This window comes from Cyphomyrmex costatus, unplaced genomic scaffold, assembly GCF_001594065.2.
Source record: "Cyphomyrmex costatus isolate MS0001 unplaced genomic scaffold, Ccosl1.0 scaffold123, whole genome shotgun sequence".
Lineage (NCBI taxonomy): Eukaryota > Metazoa > Arthropoda > Insecta > Hymenoptera > Formicidae > Cyphomyrmex > Cyphomyrmex costatus.
The window spans coordinates 5,562,221-5,587,585 of NW_017275207.1; the positions used below are offsets into that span (position 1 = coordinate 5,562,221).

Here is a 25,365-nt window from a genome sequence, read left to right on the forward strand (position 1 = left end):
CAAAAAATCTGTTGCTGAAAGTCATCATTTGCTAGTGGAGACTTATGGGGAGCATGCATATGAAACAATTTACAGAGATTGGTTTAGAAGATTCAAAAACAACAATTTTGACGTAAATGACAAAGAGCGGCCGAAAAAATTTGAAGATGAAGAGTTGGAGGCATTACTTCAAGATTTATGTCAGACACTCAAAGAGTATCGAAAAGTTGTCGAAAACATTAAATGTCAACCATTAGCAAACGTTTAAAAGCAATGGGAATGATCCAGAAGTTAGGAAATTAGGAGAAACCCACATGAATTGAGAGAAACAGATTAAAATTCATTAATCATTTTAAAATTCTGTAAATAACTAGATCTTTTTAATTTTTTTCTTATATATTGCGAAGAGTATCACATAATTTTGGCATTTCGTCCCGGCTTCCTACAAAATAATTCAGGCGTCTAAGATCTAGCCTGATTAGGGCGAAGTGAAGATTTTCCCCCCCAACGAAAAACCAAAAAAAAAAGGCGTCTAAGGTAGGCTTCCACCAGCTTCCACTACAATGTCTTACTGATGAGTCCAGTAGTGGAAGCCGGGACAAAACACCAAAATTATGTGATACTCTTCGCAATATATAAGAAAAAAAATTAAAAAGATCTAAATATATAAATTGAATGATGATATCAATAGACTCGTAAGATTTAAAATCATAGAAAGTGAAAATGCCTAATCGAGTCTTGGAACAGGATGTTAGTGTTTTATTATCATTGTGTGAAACGCCAACTTGTGATATTCTTCGTAAACTTATTTTTCGCAGAGTTTAAATTATCATTACTTTAACATTAAATTTTAATATATGTCTTTCAACATATTATTAAGATCTAATAAGATGCTATGGCATCGAAATTTGTTAGATTGTTTGTCAATCTAACAAAAAGTGATATTATCGTGGTAGTTGTTTAGAGTTGCGTTGTAAGTCTGAAGAAAAATTTCGGCACGCGATTGGGAGACTACATACACGGTATATAATATTCACACAATGATAATAAAACACTAACATCCTGTTCCAAGACTCGATTAGGCATTTTCACTTTCTATGATTTTAAATCTTACGAGTCTATTGATATCATCATTCAATTTATATATTTATTTCGAGCGGCCTGAAAAAAGATCTAGTTATTTACAGAATTTTAAAATTATTAATGAATTTTAATTTATCATCTTCAAATTCTAATATGTCATTCAAACAATATTAAGATCCATAATGCTATAAGCATCAAAGAAGAATTGTGAATACAATTAAATTCGTGATATTACTGTGGTAGTATGTTTGCGTTAAGGCTGAAAAATTTCGGCGCGTGATTTTGGGGTGGACTACATACGCAATATATAAAAATCACACATAATTATAATAAGCTTTATGATCCAGCTTTATCCGTTATGACTATCTTCTTCTTGTTTGTTTGTGCTTATCACTTGTACGGTCTTACAAAGATTTTAATATTTGTTATAGTTTTCAATGGACAATATTGTGAATAAAATATCAGGTATCCTTTTGATCAAATAAGCACGATTTTTTTTTGTTTAGTAAAAAACCAGCGAGAATTAATTCAAGCACCTAATACCATATAAACTTACTTCATCATGAAACTTATGGAATATCAAATATTGTAAGAAATGTAAATTGTAAGAAAGTAACTTCATATTAAATGCATGTTGAGTATCTATATATACGTATACATACTTATATATACATATTCACCATACACATATTTGTATTCGTATAATTTGTACTTTACCTCGATAATGTTTACATGCATGAAAATCTTGATATAAATATAATACTTCGCAAGAGAAGATGGCAGGGTCGGTAAGATGAGGCTTTTATGTGTACGTCGTTCATTCATAGAATTATTGTCTATGACAATATTAATATCAGGCTACTATTGCTGGTGGTACCCATCCTCCGAAACCTCGTTCCAATTCTTCCGCAACAGCGAGAGTCAAATGATCTTGATAAAGTCCTGCTATGACCTATATGATTAAAACTATATTACTTAAAATACAAGTAAGATACTATTTTTTAATTTTACATAAAAATATATCAATACACACTTGTATTCCAATGGGAAGTCCTTGTTTATTTAAACCTAATGGACAAGCCGTAGCCGGTAGGCCTACTACATTAATGATTGCAGTATAAGAAAAGTTAAACGGCTTACACAACGGTTCATGGTGCATTGGAGCTGCAGTTGGATGTGTTGGATACAAAAACACACCGTCTTCTCCTAAAATATCCTAAAACATATGACAAGTATAAAACATTATGTTTTCATATACAGAAAAATTTTATAGCAATAGTGATATTTGAAACGTACGTTGATATAAAAATCGTACGACATAAAAAAGTAATGTAACAAAGTACCTTCAATTCCTGAAAAAGATCTTTACTTTGTTGCATAAGTCGAACATGTTCCTCACTTCCATGTTTTAAGCCGCATTTTTCGAATATGGCAGTGACAAGAGCAACTAAAGTATGATTGCTCATAAATAACATCCATTTAATAATTTCCAACCCGACATTAAGTTGACCTTTCCTATTGGTTAGCTCATATGAAAAATCTTCCTCCTCCTTGCATGACATGTTTGCCAACCAGAGAGCTATCCCTTTTTTAAACTTCTTTATATTTATTTTCATAGCTTTAACTTTGTGCGCTTTTTCAAAATAATTTACCACTCTTTTCATAGCGGTTTTTATCTCTGGATCCACTGGCGAAACTAGGTACTGACCACCATCATCTTCCATATAATAGAGCTAAAATTATATAAAAACATAATTCCCTGGTTATTATTTGAGAAATTATTAATTCTGATATTTTGCTGTAAAATCATGCATATATAAAGATTAAGTTTTAAAAAAATAATTAAATTTAAGAAAAAATAATTAATTTTATTTAAATTTTAAACTATAGCTCGCCTTGATTTTTGAAATATCCACTTTCTGATTTAACTTCAATAAATCAGTATTTTTATCTGCAATAATTTTAAGAATTAATGTTAAATCTTGTGCAAATCTACACATTGGTCCAATTGCGAGTAACTGATCTTGATCATCACTATGTGCACTAGGATATTGACCATCATTCGAAACAATTCCTATAATATAAAAATATAATATTTTAAAGTTGATAACAAGAAATAATTTGAGTTATCCAAATTCTCAATCTTTCTCACCTTTAGTTGGCTTATGACCAAAAATTCCATTAAAGAATGCCGGCATACGAATAGAACCACCAATATCCGAGCCGATTCCAAATGGTGATCCAGCTGCTGCCTGTATACAGCCTTCACCACCCGAAGAACCGCCCACAATATGTCTAAAAGTGAATAATAATGGAATAAGAAATTTTTGTAGGATTAAATCTTGGATTGGTTTCTGTTATACAATATATTTCAATTCAAGTTTTAATAAAGTTATGAAAAAATTTCGTAACTATTGCCTAATATATATTGGCATATTTAGTATATAAATTTATAATATTTATAATACAACACATATATTGAATATTAAAATAAATTCAATAATTACATTTTACCATTATTTTCCATGATTTAGTTGTTCATTATAAAACAAAATTTATTTTATCTCTTCTTCGAAAAATTTTTTCGATAAAGTTTAGATGACTAATTACATTTTCAATAAATTGTGAAACAATTGGAGATGATATTGTATTATGTTTTGTATTACCGATGAGATGTGTAATACCTTGTATTGTACGGATTCTTGGTGATGCCAAATAGACAATTACTACTTTCCCACCACATTGCCAGTTCTGAAACATTTGTCAGTACTAGAGGTATGGCTCCAGCTGATCTTATTAATCTTATCACATCTGCATCTCTATCAGCAATAGTGTTTTTACGTAAAACTAGACCGGCTGTTTGCTGCATATTTTTGACTGCAATACAGTCCTGCAATGTAATAATACAAATAATATCTTTAGATTATAATTAGATCAATAGGCAATAAAAAGCAAAAACTTAATCGTTTGAACTATCACCTCTTCTAATGGAATTAAGTTATGAATCAAATAAAAATCAAACCTTGGTGGTAAAAGGTATGCCAAATAATGGTTTTTCTTTCTCCAGAAACTCTACGGATGGAGCATCCTGAGATTTTAACAATTCGTCGCATTTTCTCGCTTCTTTAAGAGCTTCTTCAAAGCGTTTTGCGACCACACAGTTGAGTATCGGTTGAATCTCTTTTATTCTTTCTATATACGAAGATACCACATCTTCGGAAGTTAACTGTGAATAATAAGTAGTTGCATGATTAACCAATAATTAGCCAGCATAGGCAGAAGTGTATCGTCCAGATAGTTAATAAGGCTTATCCTCATTATTTTTATTAATTATGGTTTACATATTTATTAACGATGCAGATCTAGTTCTTTTATGTTTTGAAGAAACGATTAATAGAATTAATAAAAAAATATGGATAATGCAGGCGAGTTATTTTTATTTATCTTGTTTAAAATAAAAATTGTAATACTAGTCATATAATTAATTCACAAATAAAACGTCATTTTGTTATCAGGTAATTTAAGAAGATTAACGAATAGATAACTGGTAGAAGCTTATCAAAAACAAGTTGTTAAAATTAATTATCAAACATTGAGAAAATTCAAAAAATTTTAAAAAAACAAAAACTTACTTGTCTACTTCGAATTTTTAACGCTAAAGTGGTTGTGCTGTGCAGGAGAGTTAAATCCTTGATGGATGGTTGAGATTGTGCCGGTCCTCTGACAAAAGCAACTAATAGTGATATCCCTCTCACAATTAGTTCTATCAGACGATGGCACACGCCTAGGATCTGTCGAGTTTGCATTCTGCTTCGTGTTTGCTCTTCAATTGACATTCACCTGCTAAGAGAAAAAATATTTACATTTGCAATTTTAATTATTTTAATATGTTTATTCATTCGTTGTATACGTATTTATAAAATGCATTATTCACAACAAAAATAAAAATATACCTTCCTGCATTATATGTATATTTTGATTAGTCAAGATATCCAATATATAACAATAAGCGTAGTAATCAAAATGCCATTTAACATTAAACATTATTTTTCTTTACAAAATTATTTATCTACAAATATTACACGTCAAACTCGTTAAATAAAGTCTTACGGAGAAAATAATGATTCTATTAATATAACTAGCTATAATTCACAATGTATTCAACGGCGTAAAGGAGACCAAATAAAATATTACACAAGAATAATCAGCTTAATTTTGTAATTTGAAAATTGTAAATGTGCATATTTTCGCTTAAAAATACAAATAAAGAACAGAAATTATTTCCATATTATGGATTTCATAATACTGTTATGTACGACAATTGCGTTTCAGAAATTTATTGTGACGTGGTGCATACTGATCGAATGCAAATATGAATCATCATTCTGCCTTGGAAAATGTCACACGTGTGGAGATCGTCTCGCAATATCGTATGAGTACATTCGCCTACAACTTATCGTGTTATTAGCTTCTTTTTTGACATGAATATTCTGATAATTCTTCATTTTTCACATTGTTTTTTACAAACACACACGTTAGGACATTTAACATTTTTAATTAACATTTAAACATGTTTACACAAATTCATTTTCCAACGTTAAATTATAATAAATAAAATGATTTATAAGAGAATAAAATAAAAAGTAATTTCATATTTAGAGAGATATAAATAAAAAGAGGAAAAGAAATGAGAATTAAAGGAATACATTTGACGGAAAATATGGTGGTTACTTTCTTTCTTATTTTTTAATGAGTTATTTTAAAATCATATTTGTTATATATTAAAAAAATAATTCAAACACGATAATAAAAAGATTTATTCTTTGTAAATTGATGCTACATATTTATGAATTTACAAAAAAATAAAATTTCGTACTACTTAAAACAATTAATTGTTAACAGAATTTTATTGAACATTGGTTTTTAAATATAATATTGCAAGAAATAAATACTTCCAAATCGTGCTTTGTTGTGCTCAATTGCGTACTTCACGTATTCACGACAACTGATGACCTAATGTGACTGTACATTGGCAATAAATAATAATAGGTAAAAGTCTCACTGCCGGAAAATTACATAAATTTTCCTAAGCAGAGAGAGAGAGAGAGACTGATTCAAGGGCGTGAATTCTAGAACGATACACGCTTACGCACTTAATCCACTGGACAACCATTAATGATATAATCACGAAATTACATATCAAGGTTAACAGAACAATAAGCAATTTGAGCAGCTTTGCACATAATGGAATTAAAATACAGGGTGATCTTGTACGCTTTTATACGATGGTAAAATGTCGATAAACTTTGTCTGTACTACGGCTTTGTTTAATTACAACGCTATTTGTTGAAGAGTAAAAGTTTCAAAGCTTGTCGAGTCTTGAAAGTGCAAATTCACTAGTTCAAACAGCAATTTAATTAGCAGCTTAAACTAAAAGTCCGAAATTTACTACAAGTGATGTTCGTTCGTTATTTCGCTTGCAGTGTTGCAAATGTAAAAAAGTTTGATAAACTTTTAATTAATTAATTTCAAAAGATCTCCATCAAACTCTATAAACTATTTACGTTTAACATCATTTTGTTTGTAAAGCTTTACAAACTTTGATTTAATATTTTAAATTAATTGTAAAGCTCTGTTTTTAACAGTAAAGATCTTTCACCTTTAGAAAAATCGATCGATGGATTTCATATGTAATATCTGGATGTTCGCGAATTATGAATATGTTACATTTGACGTCTCTGATTGATTGTCGTATTTTAAATGTGTTGAAGGGCTTGTGCGCGAACACGAATCACTTCTCGGTTTAAACAAGGCTATTTCGTGCAATCACTCAAGATACACAAGGTTATAAAGTCGCTACGTGCGTGCAAGAGCAAAGATAACACGATTGAAATAGTGCAAACAAAAGTGGAATTTAATAGTGTTCCTATTCGATATTTCCTGAATTAACATTCATTTATTGACGATTGTAACACGATTCATATTAAATTACTTCAATGAGAAATTTCAGAAAATAATAAACAAAACATGCGTGTTTGTTATATGTATATATGTGCTAATCTGTAATATTATTTATGATTCGCGCGCGTTACTAACAATGCAAATTCACTGTTACGGTAAGTTTTACGATAAGAAGTGCAACTTAAAAATTTAAATGTACCCCTATCACTATTATATAAAGAAAAAGAAAAAACTAATTTAACATATTTACCAGCAAAAATATTTATATAAAAACCGATTTGCAAACGATGCGCTCTACTCTACCAGAGCATGAATTATTAATACCAGTGTTGTCGATATATAATAGAAGTACAATGTACATATATCAGATTTCTGCATAGTTGATGATCAGGAAACAAAGTGAAATATATAAATGTATATTTTGCATATATATATATATATACACACACACATATTATGTGAACATTCGATAAATAACATTATATCAATTTAGGCAAGTCGCTTATCATATTTTAACTAATAATTGGAAATATTTGTACATTTTTAACACTTACTTACAGATATACTAGCATCATATATTTCAACTTAAAAAAATATATGACAGAAATGATATGCATCATGTTATTCATCTATCGGTGAATAACTGAGAAATTTTCTTTATTGTTTTATTTAAGATTTTTAATATTATCTCTAACATCTAGTATATGTTTTCCGCTCCCGGAAAAAAATGTTTTACATATAATTTTTTCCCACAAATTAATATTATTCTTATTTTATGTAATATCACAGTATTTACATTGGTAAACTGATATGAATTATTACAGAAAGATAATATTTATATATTTCATGTAAATATATATATGTTAGATTCATATTATTTGTTTGAATGTAATAAAGGAAATGATACGTATAGAAATATCGTGTTTTTTTCCATCATTCATCGCTTTTTGATGGCATCAATTTCTTCTTCTGCTAGAAATATCGTAGCAAATGTTATTTACGACACAAAACTGCAATTGAGGATTATTTAACTGAAGTTAATTAATTTTGTTAAACAATCAATACGATCTGCCAAGGTTAGCGAATCATTCAATTAATAATTCATCTTTCCTATCAATTAAGCCATAATGACCAATTATACCATAACGACAATTATACTATAATACAGGAAGAAACGATGAATCGGTAGTTACGGAATCAACAAGATTGTCGAATAAAAAAAGCAAAAATTGAAACTAAAAAGAATACGAAGCATATCACAATGCGCAAAAGCAGCGCATCGAATACAATCGTTGACACGCAGATGTGTAATTTCGTCCAAGGTTATTAACTCTAACGGTAACTATTTATCAGGTCTTCGACCGATTTTCATTCAAAATGCACCTATCAAGAATTTAAAAGATGCTAATTGAGAAAATTTTTAAAAATAAATTAAAGTTAATTATTTTAATATTTAAATAAAAGTATATATTTTCAATGTGCGCATGAAAATTGGAATGTATATAAAGATAAAAAAATATAATTTTACAAGAGAACGTCTGTATCGTCATGAGTATGTGAAGTATGCAATCATGCATAACAAAGTACAAATTTGAAATATTTGTTTCTCGTGACACTATAAAAATTCTGCTAACAATAAATATCTACACATTGAAGATTGAGAATTGCAAATTGAAGATTAGAATTTTAAGTAACCAATTAAAATTAAATAATATAACCTACAGGTCAATTAAATGAGCAAAATAAAACGACCTATAATGAAATTAATTTTATTTATACAATCAGAAAAAATCGCGGAACTTTGCTGAAATTCATACTTAACGAAATTATCTTCAGCCGTAAATCTTAATAAATTATTAAATTAAGTTATTAAGCTATAGAAAAATAATAAATAAACTAAAAAAACGTTGGATATAATAGCTAGAGCAAGAAACCACATGATAATATAGACATTAAATTAACATGATAATAGATTATACAACGCTTTCCTCAAAAAAAGTCCAAATGATAAGAGAGTTCATAATAAAAACAGATGGGTGCGCAATAAATATAGTCCACATAAAAATAGAACTAATTATTCGTTTACTACTGAAAAAAGTAAAGCCAAAAAAATTTTTTTGTAATTAGTCCACAATGTTAAAATCGTTATGTGAGCGTCCATAGTGTCTAAATATAATTTAAAATGATCTGTATGAGACATAAAGAAAGATAACGCTATATATGTGCAAGATGTTAAAAAAGAATATACATCTGACATATATATATATACTGCTTCTTAGTTCTTATTCTTACATATATCGATTTTATGATAATGGCTGAAGATGACTTATTGTTAAGTGCGAAACGTTCCACGATTTTTCTGTTAACGCAAATAAAATATATATTTTATGATCACTTAATTTTGTTCGTTTAATTAACTGTAATCGTAATTCATTGCTCAACATAACATAAACTATTATTTATTATTTAATAAAATTGTTGGATGTTTTATTAAAATTAGTATAATACATTATTAGACTAGTCAAATTCTTATTTTCAATTTGCAACTCCCAATCTCCAATATATAATTTGATATAAACTTAAAGATTTTGATGTTATTTAGTTTCACAGCTTCACTTGCAATTTATCTTTCTTTTCTTTTCTATATTTTTATATTCAAAACTGCAATTTTTAGAAATAGACGATGCTATCAAGTAAAAATCAAATAAAAATGTAAAATATTCCGTTAAACCTACAGGGTTTAGATTCGGATAGAGATTGAATTTGAATATGATGAATCAAAGCAAAGTTCACTATTATTATTAATACCGGTTTTTTTTCTTCTTCTGATCGATTAAATTTCAATCCAATTTTATTACAATATGTAGTACGATATACGGTCATTATTTATTTCTCGACCACCTACTTCTCACTATTCAGATCACAAAAAAACTATATATTGTACATTTCTTCTTTTGGTCATTTAAACATATTCAACAATTATTTTACATAGCTCAAATATGCATACAAATAATCTATTTAAATGAGAATATTAGAAAATTAATATTTTGAAGAGGGTTTTGTCATTTTCAAATGTATATCTTCTGCTTCAATAAATATCAGGAATTCGACCGGAATAATCGCTTGGCTTACAACCATACATCGATGATTGACATTCACCTAATTTCGCGTTCTCATTACTCGACGATTTCACGATTTCTCACGATAAACTGTATTCTTTCCGTAAGTATCCGTTTACCTGTACGTACTTCAATGTTTCATCACAAAATACCTCGCGTATTCAGAGATCGTTCAAGCTATCTTGATAATCGGAAACCTTTCTCTTTGTTTGACGATAACGACACAATGTTGTTATTTATAATTCGGTGCTGTTCGTGTAACACTCGCGCGGTGATCTTTTGCGTCTCGAAGAAACGAGAAATAAGTAGTTCACCTTCATGCCATCTTGATATTCGAGAATATAAGATAAATGTACCAATTAGAGAACAAGAACGCGAAAAATGATGAAAAATTTAAATATTAAATTTTTAATAATATGACATGTACGACTCTTATTACATTATTATAAATAATGAATTTCTTTAGAGTCATTGAAAGCATAATATTTAAAATTTATGTCATTTCGTCCAATAATTGAGTCATGTCTACTAACTGTTTACTAACTAATACATTTACCTTAACCTGAGGCACAATTAAAAAGCCACAGACAATAGAAACAGGAAATAAACAAATGGGATGAAATTTGTTTAATTCTCAGTTGCCTGTGATTTTCAATTGAGTCTCAGGCTTGAGACACCTTTTGCAAAAATGTTTTTAAGACGTCTTGATTGTGCATTTTGAAATAAGATAAAAATGATAAAAGTATGCATTTCAATACACACAGTTTCTGATAGATTGAAATCCTATTACTTATATCTTTCAATTGTGTCTTAGACTGATTTAAAATTCTAAAAGATGTCTTTAAATCTTAAACACAATGAAAATCACAGACAACAGGAAATAGTAGATTTCAACCTGTACTAGAAACCGTATATACCAGAATGCAGGATTTCTGATAGATTGAAATCTGTTACTGCCTGTTCCTATGTACTTTTCATTGCGTTTACATCTTTTGCACAATATTTTCAAGATGTCTTAGAATTGAGCGTGTATCTTGAAATGAGGGGAAAATTACAAGAGCATACATTCCAGTATACTATATTATATAATTTTTGATAAGTTGAAATTTTGTATTCCTCGTTCCTACTGCCTGTGGTTTTCAATTGGGCTATTATCTCGCGCGTCCACAATTCACGGTCGACTTTTATCCGCGCCATTCCCTCGCATGAGTCGACGGAAGCGGAGTGCTCGCACCGACCGTTTACACAAATAGAGATTACCGGTGCGCCGCGTCAACCTGCACATCGGCCTTTGTGAAAAACGCAGACAGTAGAAACAGCGAATAACAGATTTCCGCCTGTTGGAAATTCCGCGCATTCTAGTATACGCAATTTTTGATAGGTTGAAATATATGTTGCTCCTACCGTCTGTGCTCTTAATTAAGTTTAAGACAATCCGGTTCGTCCTTCCGCCCTGCTTCTTTCGTGAATTCTACGGGGCGGATCACGCAGAGTACTCACCGGGATGGGCGAACACGATTTAAACCAAGATTCATTCAGATAATATCGCGGGATCCTGCGCGTATCCTTTCCCTCTCCTGATGTCCGTCTCTATCTTCCTTTCCGTATCGTTGCGACTGAAAACGCGGCCGTCGATTTTCCCGAACACCGAGTGACGACTGGCGTCGTGAGCTCCGCTTTTTCCGCAAAAACGACGCGCCAACACGAACATAATCCACCCACCACCGCCGTTCACTCTGTGCTCCGCCGGCTCCGCGCGCGCGACTCACTTCACGCCGATCGGGTCAGGTTCGGCTCCCGCCCGAGCCGCTCCGATGTGTTGCGAATCTAACCGAATCTAACAGCCGCGAACGCGGCGTGAGCGACTTTCGTGCCCTTCGTGGATAGTAGAAGATCCAGGAGCGGTTTTGGAATTCGCTACACCCTTGATTTTGTATTCGAATGTATGTACAAGATGCCCTTCGAGTTCGCGATTTCGACGAACTTTAATGATAAAGTTTCTGGCGATTTCGTGGAATTTTTTTAAATACTGAAAAACGTAAAAATTAATTAAATCTCGAGATATGTTATATAATTATAAATTTCTCTCGAAATAAATATATTTAGTAATTGTTGAATTTTAGTTGTTAAATTAATAGTAAATAAAGATTGACTGCAGTATAGGTTTATGAAAAATTTATATTATAAAATAAATAATTATTGTAAGTATTTTATGCTTTTGTGTGTCTCATAAATAAGAAAATTGATGTATATATTATACATACAATATATATATTTATATATACATTTATATAACACACTTAACTTATTTTTTATACAGTATATTTGGCTTATTTTAAAGAGTTTTTATACAAAGCTGTTTATTTTCAACAAATTTAAAAAGACTATATATTTAAAGTAAATAATAATCATAATATAATCACAATACAAGCTTAAAAAATATATAAAAAAGAAAAATAATATTTATATATATTTATTTCTTTCTCGTATAACGTATTTACTTTTATATTTTATTTAGCTTCATTTTATAGTTTAAGTTTGAGACTAAAAGAATATCTATTGTACACCGTATTTATATTTATGTTTAGCAAATAACTCCACATATATTTAAAGTAATAGCATTCGTATATATACATATATATATAACTCACGATATTTTGCTTACAATTAGTCAATACTTTATAGTTTATAGTCATTTTGTAGTCATATTTACAGAATTTTCTTTCTTTTTTCGTATTTCAAGTAAATAAATTCGATAAAAGATTTATAAAAAAAGCTAATAGGAAACCGGATGAATCAACAATTGTATGTCATCAATAAGTTGGATTCAATTATACGGTAAAAATATAAGTATACGGCCTTGCCGCAACATTCTTGAAGTTGGCCGCGAGACGGAGCAACCAGACGGAGCAATTCAGAACCTAACCTCCAAAATGTGGTCGCGATCACAGGCTCGAGGACAAGCGATTTTCGAGGCCATTTAACCATTCTGGCGAAGCGCACGCGTGTGTCCTATTACGAGTGATAATTATCGTGACATTCGGCGTGTGCTTCTGTACGTCAGGCGTTTATCGCTCTCAAGTTCTCTTGGCGATTGACGCGTGCGAAGTTGTCGGTCTATCTACTGGACTAATAACCTAATTTATAATAGAGTTCGCATGTTTCACGTATGCCGCGAACAAGTTGAAATATAAATATCATTTTGGTGAGTTTTTTTCGATGTGTAGTCATTGTAATCAGAAATAGCATTTATTCCAAATTTAAGTTCAGCGATGGAAATTAGCGTAAGAAACATTTTCAGAAAAAATTGATTTCGTTTAAAATTAAAATTTATATTGAGTTGAGGTTGCATTATCTTTAATATAGATTATATTTTAATATAATAATACCAGATATATAATCAAAAAAATACATTTTTCGTGATATGTATACCTAAAAAAGCTATAAAGATATAAAACGAACAGTGAAACAATTTATTGACAATTTATCTTTAATATTGTTCATCAATAATTTATATTGCTAGTAGTTGTTTATCAGCAGTAATTGTTTATTATTTTTTTGATAGGAGGATAAAATTATATACGTGACTTGCAGATGCATTCTTGTATCTATTCCAAAGATAAAAACATTATTTTTTTGCATTTTGTTTTAATAACACGAAGTATCAGAGAGAATTTTGTGTATTATTTATGTATATTTATATTATAAAAAGCACATATATTTTTAATGCATTTTATCTTTTTATTAGTACATATATATATTTTTATATATTAAAAATATATAAAAATATGCATTTATTTATAAGGTTAAATTTCAAATGTAAATTACTGTGTTTCACGGACATTCATGCAAAAGAGCTCATGATGGAACTTAACAATTAGCTAAAGTGTATGTTTCAGTATAAACATCACGTGCTTGACTACTTACTAATGAAAAAGATAAATACCTATCAGAGTGTGTACAAGATACACGAGTCTCATGAGACTGATATTGAGAAATCCAGAAATAACAAGTAATAAATAAGTAATAAACAAAATCAATACTATATATCCTTTGAATGCGTTTAACAATATATTTTACCTTTATTTTAAATTACATAGTTATTTTTTACGTATACGTTATAAGCGTTTAAGTAAATAAGATATAGAGATCCCCATTTAATGTTACATCTAACGATAAGACTGGAATTATCCTAGAGGCGCCAGTAGGAAAGCTCGCTTTTTACTGACGTAGCAGAATGCCGAATGTCGCATCGCAACCACTCGTCTTTTAATCACTCGACAAAGCGTGTTTAATGCTCTGCGCAATTTATTATTACCGTGCATTTAGGCCATTATCAAAGTGTTATCGTTCTCTTAACTTTATATATAATATTAAAAACATTTTGAGCATTATTTATTTTCCTAATTCTTAAATACATAGCGTTCAATGTATTTTTGCTGTATGTGGAAAATATAGGAATATTTTATATTTATTTTTAATTTATCTTTACTACTGGAATATCTTTTATTTATTTTTAATTTAATTTTTTATAATTCTCTCTCTCTTCTCTTTCTTCACACTCTTATTTATCTCCGTACTAAATTATAAGCAGTTATTTGAGGGGAAATAAATTATTGAAAAATATAAACTTTCTTTTTTTTAATTGTCAATATTTTAGTTTTATATACATCTTGTTTTATTTTACTTTATTTTATTGCCAAAATAGTTTTTATCTTTTTATCTTTTTATAGCTGGAATAATATATAAGCACGAGTAAAAGTAGGACATCGTTAAAAAGAGAGCATGTACACTTTTTAACGATAACATGTTATTTATGTATATAATTATGTTACCAGTTAAAAGTTAATCCTAAAATCCTTAATCTATGTTTTCTGATTTAATCGTTGAATACATACTAGCGTTCAGCTAATCTTACATTTTTTATTTTGCTGTAGTTTCAATATTTATTTATTTTTCCTCAACGAAGAACAAACATTAGAGTTCTAAAAATATTTTGATCCAAAATATTTAACTTATAATAGAGATTTCTTTCTATGAAGAATTACTCTTTTAAACACGATAATTTTAACATAAAATAATTGTAATATAAAAATAATACTCTTAAGGACGAAGACTTCGTCCGACATTTTCTTCAAATAAGCTACGCGGTTTATTTCCATGTCTTTTTACTCGTTAAATTAGCTTCTTTACATAAGATACTAATTTTAAAAAACGTTGAAATATGTTGGATCTAAGAATAGTTTTTAATTGGTGTTCATTACACTTATTTTTTAAGATTTTGAGTAAAAATAAAATAAAACATTCTTATAGTTTTACTCTTTACTTTACCTATAAATACTAGGTATAAATAATACCTAGGATTCTTTGATCTTTCTCCTTTCAGTTAAATTTGCATTGTGCGTTTCTGTGCACATAGAGTTGAGTTTAAGTCTGTCAAGTATATTTGTTGAGGGACAATCAAAAGTGAAAGTGCATGGAGAAAGTAATTGAGAGCGAGTACACTAGTACGTATCCTAAGCGTCTCGCTTTCTAGATTTGTGAACCATGCAATGCAAATGGATGATGATGAACTCTTGCATGTAATACATGTAAAACACTAGTTTTTACGGTGTTGATCTTGACAAGTTTTCGATTTTAGAAGACATAATATACATGTAAAAGTAACTTTATAATAAAAAGAAACAAAACATTTAAAGAAAGGGGTAATATTAAAATAATACAATTTGTCTAATCTAATAATAATTAATAATAATTCATTACTTTTTCTCTTTAAAAATTTGATCTCAAAATTTTTTACTTAAAAATATAATTAATAGAATTATTTTCCGTTCTTGTTATTTATACTCAACATCTCATATTATTTCGTGCTCTGAATAACTTTTAAATGTAAAGAATTATTAATTATAATAATTTTAAATTATAAGTTAAAAAATAAGTAAAAATTGTATAATTTTTACTTATTTTAACTTTTGAAACACAAAATTTTATTTTTTTATTGTTACGTATTTAGTTTGTAAAATTAAAAAGATAAAAATTTTTTGTATAGATTATATCATTTTTATCACTACAAGACAATGAAAACACGTTCATAATATTTAACTAATGTAAGCAACATCAATTCCTTGTTTGTTTGCACTAATTTCCAAGAAAACGGCCTAAATGAAATTGTGCTTTTACTCTGCCCATCTCTTCAATTGCAATTATAATTTTGTACATTAAATTATTATGATAACGTTTTATAAAGAGTTATTAAATTTTCATCAATGAGCTATTAAATTTCATCAAGATAATTATTTGCTTTAATCGTGTGTGACAGAGTTCAACAAGGTAAATCATGGAGTTTTTATCGGGATGTACATGACGAAGCATAACACTTTTACTTTCTCGGATTTACTTACTCGGACTTTCCATATTCAAAGAGAAACATGGAATCAATGAAGAAGAACGATTCTTCAAAGACCCAATCGAGAGATGAGAATGGAAAAGATAAATGTCATACTTATGATATCGATGACGTACAGGACAAAATAAAGAAAGTGGACGTGAAAACGTCTTCACCTACGAGTCTATTGGCCAGGAGTACTTTAACATTACCTACTGGTGTCATTAAGCCCATTCAAAGTGAGCAAGTGAAAGCAAAAGCCAAAACAATTCCATCGTCTGGATCTGCTACTGGTAAGAACATATGATTCTTCTTTCTTTCAGTTAAAGTAGAAGCAATAGTGTCATAAATCATGTGTAGCAAATTATATTACATTTTGTAAATCAAAGAAAATTGTATGAAAGAACATAAAAAATAGAGAACGTGACCTAGAAAATGTGATGTTTTAAATCGTGGTATTTTAAAAATAATTTTTGATAGATATAAAATTCTTGAAATCTGTACAAAAAATACCTAAAATTTTCGCGTCATACAAAAATAATTCTATAAAACTGATAATAAAATTTTGGTTTTCATTCATTTTTATTCACGAATTATATCGCTTCATCCGAGATAGTCTTATTATTTTGATCGAATAACAGACTTTATTTAATCGATTAAGTAATAAGTAGTCTTTCGTATTACTAACTTGTCAGTCATTGAGAAGATCTTGATACACGGAGAAGCGCGCTCCGACTGGCGAGAGATCCTGCGTGTTGAGCTGAGCGTCGTCCATCGCTACTATATTGATCTACCTGTCTCAGGGTTATATTCGGCCGCGTGTTTCAGCGCAGTACTCTCCGGTCCTTCACCACGAGATCACCGGAATCTAGTCTCTCGTTTCTCGTCACCGATGAGATTCGCGATTTGCATCGCGTTTCCGTCCTAGTTTTAAAATCATCATAGTGACCACTGCTTCTTGATAATGTAGATGACCTTGTCATTCTTTACGGATACATCTCGTATTAAGCGAACGATTTGAGTACGCTGGTAGCCGCATATTGCATCATTGCACACGGATCTTAAATAATTAAACATTTTCCATGTATCTCTCTCTTTATTATTAGTTACAACGAATCGATGGTGACCTGAGTCAAGCAACCTACCCTCAGTAGGAACTTTAAATTAACTAGATGAAGAAGGTTTAACTGAACTAGATGAAGGAGGATTATATAATTTTTATTAAAATTCTAATCAATCGAATATATGTTAGCATAAAATCTCTATTCTGCGTAAGATTTTTTCTAAAGGTTATTATTTCTTTTATGAATTTTTTAACAAAGGTTTGAATTAATTTTTGAAATAATTGTGAAAGTTTGATAAAGAATTTCTTCAATTTCAACTTCTTTATTTTTTAAAACGTTATATATGGCTTGTGCTAAATTAAATTCACAATTGAAATTTGGTAATAAATTCTACGAAATTTATTTGAAAAACATATAAAACTTCTTTTGATTTATATTGCTGATATTGTATATTAAATGCTTTAATTGTAGTTTAGCAAAAAATGAAATTTATTAAAAGGTATATAATTAAAACAGATCGATAAATGTGGAATATTTTTTACGTGCTTAACTAAATGGGAAAGAGAAAAAGGCAGAAAATTTTTTTAATTAAAAACAGCACTATATGTTGCTATGCATTAATTAAATTAAAATAAAAAGCATACATAAGTGTATATCGAGTAGGTGTTGGATTATCAGTATATTGAATATCGGATTAAAATTATCCAGTCAGTGACGAATAACATCTAGTTATTGATACTGTGAGATCTATTCAAAATTAAATTTTCACGATATTTCCGTCTTATGAATTAGCTAGTTGCTTGCATACCTTAATTGGTTTTCATTAGTTTTAACAGTAATAATCATTGATATATAAATTTGTTCAATATGTACGTACATATTAGTATATATTTTTCTTCTCTATATTATATCACACATCGTATGTATTATTATATTATCGGTATCACCTATGACATTATCAAATTTCGAACATTCGATACTAATAACATGTTTTTTCATAAATTGGATGTCCTCATTTACGTATTTTTATATTCTCATTGCGTATTTTATTTACTCCTTTATCTTGTTTATCTCTTCATGTTAAACGTGTTAAGAAAAAATTAAATTTCATTATTATCAAGGTAAATTGGCATATTGTGAGAACTTTTATCGATTTCGCGTTTTACACGAAGCGGCTGCAAAAATGATATTGTCTCCGCAATTCCTGTTGTCCCGATGAAAAAATGCCACGATGCTGCGGCGCTTCTTTGGTTTCCGCCGCGGATGGCAATGGATCTCCGCAGAGCCTCGGTCTGCAGATCCAGGACGGTTAGTAATTAGTGTAATTGCCAATTAATCTATTTTCTCCATCGCGTTTACATGCATCCATACATACTCGTATACATTGTAGATAAATGGCGCCTTTATGTTCTCGACCACTAATTTGTAGTGCGTAGATCGAACGACGTTAATAGAAGGAGCAAGAGGTTTTATGAAATATAATTAAAATAGTAAATAATCAATAATAAAATAGTAAATGCATTATAATTGATTTAAAATAATAAATTATAAATTAAATAATAAAATTGAATCATATGACACATGATTTATATAATAGTCTAATAATTTAAGGCTACGAGTATTATATTTTTATTTTATTTATGTATTTGTAAGTATTTTATGCAATATAGAAAAAAATGTAATAACATGTTTATAATAAATTTCTACTCTTGTTTTTTTTTACAGGAAACCCACAGAATAAGACGGCCTTAGCACCAGGGCATAGTTTGATGGATTGGATCCGATTGGGTAATTCAGGAGTCGATTTAACTGGAGTCGGTGGTGTACCACAAGTTGTAACCTTATCAGAGCTTGCTAATCATAACAAACAAACTGATGCTTGGATTGCAATCCGAGGTTTGTTTATTTTTATACTTCATGTTCGGTTCGTTAAAAGAAGACTCTCTTTGTCATCGGTAACAACTTTTGAAATATTTAATTTACTATCAACAATATTGTTCATTTTTTATACAACGTTATTTTTATAAAATACTTTAAGTATACATAAAATAATCCCGAATATTTAATAGTTTATAATGACATCTATTTAATCCTAATTAATATTTTAGATTCCCAATAGACCCAGATATTTTTTCAATAATACGTTGTGAAAAATTGTTTATAACAAATGTCTTTCACAACCACATTTAAAATTTACATAATCTTATTCATTACATTAACAAACATTATCTTTAGATTTTTACTCTTAAATGAAAAAAAAATCGTTCAATTGTGTTAACTTTAAGCAAAAATATATTAATTTAAAGTACATTAGATCCTTACACACTAATTGAGGAAATTTCGGAAAGAATACTAATTACAATTAAGTACTCAATAATTATTAGAAATTTGATTGTCAGTGTAATTCATTTTTTTACCATTTATTGACTTATTTTAACTTGAATTCTAACACATTTGATTTTAATTGCAGGAGTAGTATTCAACGTTACGCGTTATATGGATTTTCATCCAGGAGGAGTTGACGAGTTGATGAGAGGTGTCGGCAAAGACGCCACGAAATTATTCGATAACGTAAGATCTTTCTTTTCACAATCTTTCATTTTTTATCATTATATCGTCTCGCTAAGTGGTAATTATTTTTATGTACCCGTAGATCGTTAATTCCAGGTGCACTCATGGGTGAATTATCAGAGTATTTTGCAAAAATGCATTGTAGGCAGATTAAGTCGTGGGATTTCCTCCGCGTCAAGCACTTCCTCAATAACGGAAAAGTCAAACAATTGTTTGCCCATGACATTGGGTCGAAACATACGTTCTACTGGTGAGTATCTATTATAGTAGTTGACCGTATTGTTTCTAGGTCATCTATATTTAGAGAAACATTATTGGATTAATAAATCGTAGATAGTATTGCCTCATTACAGAAGTTCATGTCTAAGTTTGTATTGTTCACGAGCAACACGAACGAAATGCTTTTCTGTGAATCGATGAATAATATATAAATTCTATTTTTTTTCTGAATTATGACTATTTTCAAATATTTTCAGTTATTTTATTTATTTAAGTATCGGGAAATGTTTCTGTTTGCAAAGCTTATTGAACTTACTATGATTCATCTAACAAATATACTACATATTTGTTATATTAATAATTTATAATTAGAATGATAGATATAAAAAAATTATTATATATGTATATATTTGATATTTGTGATCATATATAATATATATACATATATATAATAACAAATATCAAATTTTATCCAATCATTTAATGGTTAGAGCAAATTTTTATTGTTTCAGTACAAAAGGCAGTTGATGAAAATTCATCAAATTCGTCTAATGTGAATATGGATTGGCAGCAAACATCTAATTCTATTACACTTTTCTATCAAGGTGTACGCGACTATCCAGGTATATATTATCGATTACAAAGGTTGAGTGATTCGAAAATCATCTTCAGGCTAACTTTTGAAAAGCACATTATCATCAATGAGATCGAATTAATCGCAGATGTGGAATGGCCACCAATATATAAAAGAGATTTTGAAACAATGCAGGTAAATTATTGAATCAGTTCATTTATATTTATGGTTACTATGTTTCCTAGCGCGTATTTCGTAAACTCAAGAAACATATATGTTGCAGGTAGACTTTACGTTTACAAAAAAACTTAAAGATATTTGGAAATCTCAGGGAAATCATACATTATCGCAAGAATCAATCACAAACAAACGCACGTACAGAGAGTACGAGATAGTCAGTAATACACCCCTTTGCAACTTAGTTCATTTCTTAGTTTTACGTGCGAAAGATTTTCTAGAAATAATTCCCGTTGGGAGACACATAGAAGTCAAAATGAATATAATGGGTAAGTAATAGATATCTACTTTCAAAAAAAATATTTATTTTTGTCAATAAAATATTTATAAGTCTCCAGACAAAACTCCGTTTCTTTATTTTCAATAAAAGGTTCGACTTTTGAAACAAAGAATACAAGGCTTTATTTTTTGTGTGTTACAATTCTTTACAAACAGTTTTTTCCGAGTCAAAAATTAAATCAATCCCGTCTCTCATCACTTTCACACCTAGTTTCATAACATACTTTTGTTTTAAACCGCAGACAAATATACAATATTTTCTACAACTTCTATATACTGCAATTTTTTATTGTTAAAATAAAATAAAATATTAATAAATGTGGAATTTTTTAATTTATAGAGAATAACTTTACTCTAGTTTATACTGTTATGTACTAATTTAGTCGGTAACTGGATTGTATGCGGATCGGGTCGGAAAATAATGCAAATTGTATATTTCACGTTTAAAGCTGTGTCTTTATTAACTCGATCTTATATGAGTATGTTCGCACGTGTCGAGAGACGGTAATGAACTGTCCTGTCGCTGTCTCACGCGCATTCACCTGTCTATAGAGATCTATTTGTTTTGTCGTCCTTCGCGACAATTCTATTGTCTAACTTTAAAACGGACGCGATTTTATGTTTCTTTTATTTTACGAATATTGCATGTACTATTTTCGGCCAAAGCGCTTGATTGCATCGCTTGATTGCATCGCGGTTTTTTCTGTCTTGAACAGTTGAGTGGATTCGAATTGTATACATAATGTTATTTTCTCGCGGATTTCGAACATGATTTCCATGAATTTCTACGAACACTTTTATCGAAATTGTTATGCTTTTCTTATATTGCAGCCGAGGTAGTGGCGACGCGTTCATCACACTAGTCTGCATGAAAAAACAGTTTTTTAAATTAATATTTTTTCTGTAACACATTTTCAATAGAATATTTTTAATAGAACTGTATAAGAAATTTAAATTTACATATTTATATAACACATTTGTATTGTGTATTTATAAAAATATATTGTGTTGATATAATATTTTTATATCTTTGTCGCAGGAATGGAAATATCAAGGTCATATACGCCTGTCCCATCGTGCCTTCATCCTGAAGATATGGCGCCAAATTATAAGCCTGATTGCATTTGCTTGATGATAAAGCGATATCCAAATGGTGCACTTAGTCCGTCCATCACCAAATTACAACCTGGCCAAACCCTTATAATGAGCAATGGTTTGGGTGCCTTTGTAACCGAATCTTTCGATCGGTATCCTGTTATTCACATGCTAGCAGGTGGCACGGGTTTAACCGCAATGTTAGGAATAATTCAGCGAGCTTTAGGAAGGCGCAATGTGTAAGTATCAGTATATTTCGTTTGAGACTTTCTCTAAATATATAATATTTTATTTTTGGAACAACAAAACTAAATAGCACTGGTGATTATATGTAGATCTTAATCACCAGATGAAATCATTTTCATCTGGCTCCTAACAAAGCATAAGATTAGTTAGATTAATATATTACATTATCAATTTTTATTTCTAATTGATTAAAAATCTTTTTCAGAAAATTAATCAATCTTCTAAATTTCAATAAGGATGAGGACAATATGTTTTATGTGTCGCAACTTGATAAAGTATCTTCAGAAAAGAAGTAAGTACATATTTTAATTGTTTTTTAATATATATATGATTTGTATAATGATGTATATAAACATACTTTCTCTTTATTAAAACTAAAATTTAATTTAATTATTATACAAATTTATATATATGAATTTATTTATATATATGATTAAAGAAATAACTAAAGTTTGTTTTTGCGCTATATCATGTATAATATACATAACAATATACGTAATTATATCTATCATAAATCGATATGAGATATCGTACGTCAGTTAATCTAAAAATAAAAATAGATTTTATCGAACTGAAAACTATTAATATCTCGTATTCATTAGGTTCAAAGTTACACATATCCTTTCACAAGCAGGAGATAAATGGGAAGGTAGACGCGGTACGGTATCTGATAAATTATTGAAAGAATTGATTGGCGAGTGTTCACCAGAAGGATGCATATTTACGTGTGGACCAAAAGGATTTATGCTATCTGCGAAAAAGTAGGTAGTATTTTTGATTACTTATTAAAAAAAACGTATCTTATATTTTTTATAATTTAATAAATGTAGCAAATATAATTTATATAATTTTATTATACAAAGCTAAAAACTGTATAGCTGCTCTCTGATTTAATTGTTGTAATTTTTAGCTTATTCTTGATTATTTATAAATTATTATCTTATTTTAGGTGTATTCAGACACTTGGTTGGAAATCTCATCAAATGTACGATTTCGACGATTAATCGTTTGTGCTGAAAGTATACGTGCCATGTATGTTTCCTTTCCTTTTAGAGAGTCTTTCTAGAGAGCCTAATGAGATATGAAACTCGTACCTGTCGAATCACGTTTAGTTAAATATTTGGTACTTTCCAGCAAGAGACATAATGTAATACAGTGATCGTTTTATCTTTTTTTAACATTGACAAACAATGAAGATACAATGATTCACTGTGTTATACTATATTATATTTGTGATTCTTGTTGAAAAGCATCCATTAGTACAGATATTCTGTGATAGCTGTGTGAACTGTCATTGATGTATCTATCAAGACGTATTTTTCTGGAATTATGAAAATTTTTAAACACTTTTACTCCTACTTCCGCCCATAACAATGCATTCTAGCTGCGATAAATTGTAATACTGTCCGTAAAGTAAATACGTACATGTACTTTTGCAATCAGATAATATGGCAACCAGAAAATAGAGGCGAACTTGTGTCGCGCGATTTAGATGAGAAAACGGTATATGCCTCACAATATATGAGAAAGATCTATTCTATACAATTCTATTAAAAACATTCTATTGAAAATAAGTCTATATTGAAAATAAGTTTATATTGAAAATATTCATACATGTTTTGTTTCAGAGGAAATTAATTGAAAAACTGTCTTTTCATGCTGGCTACTATAATAATAGTAAAACTATTTGCTCTATATATTTCCAATTTTATAATTTATTAGTTGTTTAATTAAGTTGTATAATCATGGGTAAATTTTTTCGTAAAAGTTTTAAGTGCACATAATAAATACATAATTAAATAAATGCTTAATAAAAATGAGTAGATGTTTTTTTGAATATGATTATAAAAGGTATATTTCTTGTATAGTATTAATGATATTTTTAATTATTATTTTAAATTGTAAATTTCATTAGGTTGAACATATATTTTTAATATGTATTGTTAACTTTATTTTTGTGTAAATAAATTAAGATTAAATAATTGTTCTTTGAGGAAAAATTATATAAAATACTGTACATTTACACATAGATATAAATATATATACTGATATTAATTGTAAATATAAATGCATAAAAAATTATTGAAAACTGTTTAAGTATGTTGTATTTTTACATTGAGATAGAATGATACCCTATTATTTTTAAGTTATATCATTATATAACGAAGAGTTATAATTAACGAAAAATTGTTGAAATCATAATTTTTTGTAGAGATTAATTGTAGTTAATTTTGATCTTTTAATTTTCAAATTAATAATTTTGTAATTAAACAGATCAAACTGCTATTGCTATATTACCAATTGAACGATAATTTAAATTTTTTAGAAATTCGATTTGCGCTTTGATGTCGCTTTTATTTTTATTTCGCACGTAGAAGATACGTAACATGTATTTTTTACTCTTGACGTAAATGCTTTGCACAGTTGGAAAACTTTGCGACGCGAGTAAATTTCTCATTTCTTCTTCTCGAAGCGCATCCGAGAGCGCCACGAAAATCGAGAAGATATACCGTTGTGCTTGCCTCCGTTAAATTTCTTAGGCTGAAAAACTGC

The 25,365-nt window shown here is 29.2% G+C and overlaps 2 protein-coding genes across 5 annotated transcripts; one reads left to right on the top strand and one right to left on the bottom strand.

The window, feature by feature from the left end:
• Window positions 1–1,785: 1,785 nt before the first annotated feature.
• On the bottom strand, window positions 1,786–13,128 carry LOC108781829 (fatty-acid amide hydrolase 2). 3 transcript variants are annotated; one of them, XM_018549944.1, is made up of 9 exons: window positions 13,069–13,128; window positions 4,695–4,902; window positions 4,085–4,288; window positions 3,747–3,952; window positions 3,215–3,357; window positions 2,958–3,136; window positions 2,406–2,795; window positions 2,096–2,278; window positions 1,786–2,014 (listed from the first exon to the last, which is right to left on the bottom strand). In XM_018549944.1, the coding sequence occupies exons 2-9, from the start codon at window positions 4,896–4,898 to the stop codon at window positions 1,916–1,918; spliced, it is 1,608 nt and encodes a 535-aa protein (XP_018405446.1). In that variant the 5' UTR covers window positions 4,899–4,902; window positions 13,069–13,128; the 3' UTR covers window positions 1,786–1,915. The 3 variants fall into 3 exon arrangements, with proteins under 3 accessions (XP_018405446.1, XP_018405437.1, XP_018405429.1); XM_018549935.1 differs by lacking the exon at window positions 13,069–13,128 and adding an exon at window positions 11,643–11,866; XM_018549927.1 differs by lacking the exon at window positions 13,069–13,128 and adding an exon at window positions 11,643–11,866 and having other exon boundaries at window positions 4,695–4,905.
• A 3,338-nt stretch (window positions 13,129–16,466) lies between these two features.
• LOC108781506 (cytochrome b5 reductase 4) lies at window positions 16,467–23,993 on the top strand. Of its 2 annotated transcripts, none has more exons than XM_018549490.1 (10): window positions 16,467–16,820; window positions 19,317–19,487; window positions 20,062–20,162; window positions 20,259–20,412; window positions 20,894–21,150; window positions 21,239–21,461; window positions 22,511–22,805; window positions 23,018–23,104; window positions 23,415–23,573; window positions 23,762–23,993. In XM_018549490.1, exons 1-10 carry the CDS (start codon window positions 16,571–16,573, stop codon window positions 23,814–23,816), a joined length of 1,752 nt encoding a protein of 583 aa, XP_018404992.1. In that variant the 5' UTR covers window positions 16,467–16,570; the 3' UTR covers window positions 23,817–23,993. The 2 variants fall into 2 exon arrangements, with proteins under 2 accessions (XP_018404992.1, XP_018404985.1); XM_018549483.1 differs by lacking the exon at window positions 16,467–16,820 and adding an exon at window positions 18,631–18,899.
• The last annotated feature ends 1,372 nt before the right edge of the window (window positions 23,994–25,365 follow it).